The sequence below is a fragment of the Panthera pardus genome, unplaced genomic scaffold (assembly GCF_024362965.1).
Source record: "Panthera pardus isolate Hobbes unplaced genomic scaffold, ASM2436296v1 HiC_scaffold_6, whole genome shotgun sequence".
Lineage (NCBI taxonomy): Eukaryota > Metazoa > Chordata > Mammalia > Carnivora > Felidae > Panthera > Panthera pardus.
The window spans coordinates 17053372-17059977 of record NW_026526991.1 but is presented as its reverse complement, the minus strand read 5'-3'; the positions used below and the strand labels follow the sequence as shown (position 1 = coordinate 17059977).

At 38.6% G+C, this 6606-nt stretch overlaps 1 protein-coding gene across 3 annotated transcripts in view; it reads left to right on the top strand.

Annotated features, from left to right (window-relative positions):
- The first annotated feature begins 397 nt into the window (after positions 1-397).
- The window catches only part of WASHC4 (WASH complex subunit 4), a 59837-nt gene continuing 53628 nt past the window's right edge, over positions 398-6606 (top strand). For all 3 annotated transcript variants that reach the window (XM_053894713.1, XM_019446656.2, XM_019446655.2), the window contains exons 1-5: positions 398-541; positions 3670-3809; positions 5152-5205; positions 5299-5364; positions 6274-6319. In XM_053894713.1, the coding sequence (XP_053750688.1) occupies positions 481-541; positions 3670-3809; positions 5152-5205; positions 5299-5364; positions 6274-6319 (367 nt within the window). In that variant the 5' untranslated portion in view covers positions 398-480. The remainder of the gene's footprint in view (positions 542-3669; positions 3810-5151; positions 5206-5298; positions 5365-6273; positions 6320-6606) is intronic.

Here is a 6606-nt window from a genome sequence, read left to right as displayed (position 1 = left end):
TGGGGGGGTGGGGGTGGACAGGGAGGGCATTGGCAATTTGTGCTTCTTGTGAGAAGCACCTGGACAGCGACATCCTCGAGGACCACGCCCTCCTGTTAAGCCACTAGTGCGTCAATTTTGCCCTTCTTAGGCTAGACTGATGGAGCAACTCCCCAGGTATTAAAAATGACCTGGAGACACCAGGGAGAAGTCAAAGGCACCGATGTGTCTTCGGATGTGAAGCGAACGGCGGTGAGGACCAAGTCCCGATCGCAGGACGCCTCGAGCACCGCCGCCGCAGCGGCCGCCTCCGGCCGCCGCGGACGACTCGCTTTCCCAGCAGCCCCCGCGGCCCATAGGGCCTTGAGCCGGGCCTGCCCTCGCGAGCGGGGGCGGGGCCGGGGCCGGGGCCGGAAGTCACGTGCCTCGACAGCCGCCCGGGTGAGGCTGCCTCGGTCGCCCAGTCTGGTTGGGGCTGTGACTGTGGGAGGCGCCGGGGTGATGGCGGTGGAGACTCTGTCCCCAGACTGGGAGTTCGACCGCGTTGACGACGGCTCACAGAGTAAGGGAGCGGCAGGGCAAGGGCTGCGGGTGGATGCTCGCCGGCCCGCCTCAGCCCCCCACCGGCGGCGCTCCTGCGGGAGGGCTCTGCGTCGTGGTCGCCGCGCAGCCGTCCAGTTCGGGACACTTGCTGCCCCTTGAAGTGTGAGAGGGACGCGCCCTCGGGCGTTGCTTTCGGGGTTGGGGCTCCAGCGGCGGTGGGTCAGGCCGGCCGGGTCAGGGCTCAGCGTCCGGGGCGGTGGCTCTCCCGAGGAGCCCGTGGTGCCCGGGGTAGCAGGCGTCCCCTCTCCGCTACCCAGGGTCGGGCGGGGTGCGTCCAGGGAGGCCCAGCAGCCCGGGGAGCCGAGGCTGGCCCTGCCTGTGGCCTCTCGGGGCTTTCGCCACATGTGCGGAGTGTGCAGTTCTAGAACGGGCTGAGTGAGGTCCGGGTTCCTGTTTTCGCTTTCCTGTTTTTCTACTTTTCTTCCAATCAACTTTTGGAAGTTTGAGGATTTTTTCTGCATGTTCTTACAGCGTAGAAGACAGCGGAAAAGCACTCTTCACGCGGAAAAAATAAACGAGCGAGTGCCAGTTTACCTCCTTCCGTGCCTTTTATTTACAAGTAGCGTTTTTCAGAGATGTTCTGTAGCTTCCGTTGCACCTAGAAAGGTTGCAAAAATTAAGCAACTTATATTTCATAAAATCGAGTCGTTTCGTTTCTAACTTGAAAGTCCAACCCCCAAAACCAAAGGTAGAGACCAAATAATTATTTTAGTCAAACTCTACTTAAGATTAATTCAAATTGGTAATGCTTCTTACCTGTAGTGCTGTTAATCTGTTTAAGTGATACGAGGGATTGAGACCTCCCGCTTGTGAATTTGTTTCTTAATGCAGTTTTCCCAAAAGGTGAATGTAATTTTTAAAAATTACACGTGAACCCTGCCTAACTTTACAAAGAAAAAAAAATCATGTGTACCAACTTACATGTAATTAAGTAAGAAGCATGAGCTCAATTCATAAATGGTTTGCAGTTTGTCATAAAACATTCCATAAGTTAGGAGCTCTTATGCAGCATAAAAAAAAAATCTTGGTGGTAATGACAGAGTCCTTCAACTTTTTTTGTGGAGAGGATTTTGTATTTACTGTTATAAAGTGAACTGCGCCTTGTCACGTATGAGGTTTTATGGACAGAGGTCCCTTACTCTAGTATCTTCAAAAAACTGTAATGAAAATATATTGCTAGGTTTGAAAATGGTTCAACTGAGAGTAGGATGATCGGATTCAGTCAACAGACATTTTCTGCATCCTAGGAACTGTATAAAGTATTAGGGCTGCAGAGATTACACAAAGAATGTTGAGATGAGCATGTAAATACGTTTTTGGATTTTACTCTTGAGGAATCGCCCTGGATTTCTTCAAATCTTTTTATCATAACTTTGTACTAATTTTACAACTATTGATTATTTTATCAGCAAGGAGCTTTAATGTTCTTGCAGGTTATCAGCTGCCCATTGCTTTGTGAATTCCCAGACTAACTGCCACCATGCTTTTCTGGCATTGTCATGAAGAACTCATTTGCTGGTTAAATGCATGTAATTGAGAATTAGGCATGTATTTGGGATTTCAAGAATCTCTCACAGTTTTTAAATTTATGAGTCATATCTAGATCGTCTTTTAAAATTGCCTAGGTTGGGGCGCCTGGGTGGCTCAGTCGGTTAAGCGTCCGACTTCGGCTCAGGTCATGATCTCGCGGTCCATGAGTTCGAGCCCCGCGTTGGGCTCTGTGCTGACAGCTCAGAGCCTGGAGCCTGTTTTGGATTCTGTGTCTCCTTCTCTCTGTGACCCTCCCCCGTTCATGCTCTGTCTCTCTCTGTCTTAAAAATAAATAAACGTTAAAAAAAAAAAAAAAATTTAAAATTGCCTAGGTTACTCCTGCAGTGAGATAGGAGCCTCACTGAATGGAACTGATCCTCCTGATCTAGATCTCAGGCTCTGAGCATTAGTTGCAAAATAAGGGAGATTGAAGAGCTAGGTCTTTATCCTTAGAACATAATTTATCTTAGAGTTACTTTGCATTGCTAATTTGAGAGAAAAATTTTAGTTTTTTTTTTTTTTAGAAGACAACGACTGAATAGTTATTCACATCAATAAAAGAAACTGAATTGGATTTGCTGTCTTTGGAATAAGTAATTAATTCTTATGTATAAGATAGAATATCTCCTTTTAGTATTAATTTTGATGACTAGACATACTTTTATTGTCCAGTTGATTCCACTGACCCCTTAGAGTCATCTATTGTGTAAATTATGTAAATATTACCACTATATTCTATACTCAGTGTTCTTCATTTGGCTTTTCCAACTCTATTATGACAGTGAAGTCATTAAAATATCTTGGTGAATTTTGGGCGTTACAGAAATAACATGATAGAGCAGGTCTAAAACCGTTTTTAAAAATATTTAGATGTATTTAAAAATTTTTTTTCATGTTTATTTTTGAGAGAGACAGAGTGTGAGCGGGGAAGGGGCGGAGAGATGAAGACACAGAATCTGAAGCAGGCCTCAGGCTCCGAGCTGTCCGCACAGAGCCCCTTGTGGGGCTCGAGCACACGAACTGTGAGATTGTGACCTGAGCCGAAGTTGAATGCTTAACCGACTGAGCCACCTAGGCACCCCTGGATGTATTTTTAGACGGTAGTTTACAGTCTAGAGAATTAAAAATTACCTTTTTAAATTTTGCTTCTATGACAACAGAGATTTTTGCGCCTGATACAGGTCTTTATTTATTTTTTTTTGCAAAAAAGTTATGACTAAAATATAGGATCAAGATGTTGAGCTATTGAAGGCATTATTCACATTATTTATGGGGTAAATAGGACAATAAATTTTTCATAGTACTTTAAAGTTGTAGTTTAAATGTGGTATTACTGTATAACATGCACAGCTTTTAAAATTACTATTTGGAAAAGATGAAAAGCTGAATTATTGTTTAATTTTGAAACTTTATTTTCAAGACGTCCAGACATTCCAAAGTAATACATTTAAAAATGCTTAGTAAGTACTTTGCTGTGACTTTTGAGATTATTTGAAGTAAATGTCCTGTAATTCATTACTTGTACTTCTTACATACTATTTTAAAATTTAAATTTAGAAATTCATGCTGAAGTTCAACTTAAGAATTACGGGAAATTTCTTGAGGAATATACATCTCAACTGAGAAGAATTGAGGATGCATTGGATGATTCAATTGGTGATGTTTGGGATTTCAATCTTGATCCAATAGCATTAAAGGTTTGATTTTGTTTTATTTTTAATTTATGTGTGTATTTTCAGGACATACTATATCTTGAAAACATAATTTTAAAAAATGGAATATACAGTTGGCCCTTGAACGATGTGGGGGTTAAGGGCACTGACTTCCCATGTCATTGAAAATCTGCATATAACTTTTGACTCACCAAACTTCACCTCCTGTGGACCAGAAGCCTTACCAATAACATAAACAGTTCATTGACACATATTTTATCTGACACATATTTTGACACGAATTATGTATTATATTCTTACAATAAGCTGGAGAAAAGAAAATGTTATTAAGAAAATCATGACGAAAAATACATTGACAGTACTGTACTGTGTTTATAAAAAAATGAATCCACATGTAAGTGGACTCACACAATTCAAACCTGTGTTGTTCAGAGTTCAACTGTATGTTTTTATTTGGAATCTAGAGAACTGAAACTTGGAGGAAAAATTGTTAATTTCTTCATCTCTAAGCCATGCAGTTGGTTTTTTTCGTTTTTTTTTTTAAATGAATGACACAAACCTCTTTGAGGTAGCCTTTGTTTTTCACCAAGAAAATGAAGAGGGTTGGAATAAAATATTCAAGCTTTATTTTTTCCTTATTGAGATTATTTTATGTGCAGTGAAATACATAGATTTACAATATACTGTTCGGTGAATTTTGTCAAACATCCATATCCATGTAACTCTAATGAAAATATAGAAGATTTCCATCATTTCCCCTTATGCTATTTAGAGGATCTTAATGTGGGAGTACTGGCTTTTTTGGTTTATTTTTTAAGTTTTTTATTTAAATTCCAGTTACTTAACATATAGTGTAATACTAGTTTTAGTAGAATTTAATTTGGGAGTAATTTCTTAATGCACAAAATAAGGCATTCCTGCTCTGTTCCATTTTCAGATCATTCTGTCTTGTTTTATCTTTGAAACTGTAATCGGTTACCACTTAATAATTAACATTTACTTAGCATTTGTTATGTACTAGACACTGCCCTCAGTTACATATTGACTTTTTCAGTAATAGTTTTCTTGAAATTCACACATCTCACAATTTTTGGAATTCACATATCGTATAATTCTTTGTTTTTTTAGTGTATTCACAGAATCCTGCAGGTATCACTAGACTCAATTTTAGAGCATTTTCAACACCCTCAAAAGAAATCCTATGCCCCTTAGCAGTCACTCCTGATCTAGTGTGGTGTTAGTGCTAAGTACAGGGTTCAACGCAAGTTTGAATAGAATAGATAGGGCTAGACTCAATTTGTGTATTCAAAATTTCAGTGATTTTTTTCAAATTAAAAAGAAATGTTCTTTCCCTCTGTTACTATAGCTTTTGCCTTATGAACAGTCTTCCCTTTTGGAACTCATAAAGACTGAAAACAAGGTACAGATTTCTAAACCTAAAAATCTTATTTTTTTGAAATGTTTAGTTATCTGCTATAACTTATATTTTTTATGTTTTTACACATGAAACTAGGTCTTGAACAAAGTCATTACTGTTTATGCTGCACTTTGTTGTGAAATCAAGAAATTAAAGTATGAGGTAATTATTTGTACTCTTAAGATGTTAAAAACATGATATAAAAGCAAATATGTGCTTACATATACAGTGTATATAAAGATTTATTGCATGTTGAATGAATTGTTTATTTAAAGTAATACTAATAATAGTGATTACCATTCACTGAGTGTGCTTTCTGTGGACCAGACACCATAGGAATCCTGTTCATACGTAGAATGAAAGGCAGATAGTATGAGGAATAGATGAGGAAACAGATGAGCTTAAAGAGGATGTCACTTGCCTAACATTTTACTAGTGGTAACTGTTTGAGTCTGGGTCTGCATACCTTCAGAGTCTGTGTTATCTGCCACATATACTAGCTTTCTAGATATAATTGACTTTTTAGCCTTTTTTTTTTTTTTTTTTTTTTAAAGTGAGCTCCATGCCCAGCATGGGGCTTGAAGTCACCACCCTGAGATTAAGAGTTGCATGCTCTACTGACTGATCCAGCCAGGCATCCCAAGATATAACTGATTTAAAAAAAAAAAAAAAAAAGCTTTGGATTTTTAATATGCTTTGTATTACCTTACCCATGGGTCATTAAAACTCTGGTAGAAGTTGGTAAACTTCCTCTTTTTTTCTGTACCCTTTTGATACCATGCGGTTGCTTTCTCTTCTCATGAACTAGTGGGAGGATGTGGGACAATTAGAATGGTTAGAAAAGACAAAGGCAAGGGTAAAGAAATTAAGAGATAACTTTGAGTATTAATGATATCTTTGGTAGTCTAAAGATAAATTGAATTTACCTGTTTTGTAAGCAGTTTTTGAATTTAAGTGAATTTGTATGTGATGTAGTCCTCTGATTATTATTAAATATGGATAACTAAGAGAGCCTAGGAATTTAAAAACAAAATAGCAACCTTTAAAATTATTTTATTTTTTTTTAAACAGGCTGAAACTAAATTTTATAATGGTCTCTTGTTTTATGGAGAAGGAGGTAAGTTTTAAAATTTTACATCGTAATGTCATAATGCCTTTTTGACATTGAAATGAACAAAAAGTTGACAATTCTAGGACTACCATGATTATATAATGTATTAATGTGAGAAAAGAAATATTCAGATTTTTTGTTGGTTTATTTGTTTTCATAAGCAGATGGAAAAAGCCTGAGTGATGAAGCAGCAGCAAATTCTCTAAAATCTATTTGTGATATTTTTATAACTTACAAAGCACCGTGGCTAGATAAGGATTTTCCTTGAATTCACTAAATAGTGAAACAGATGA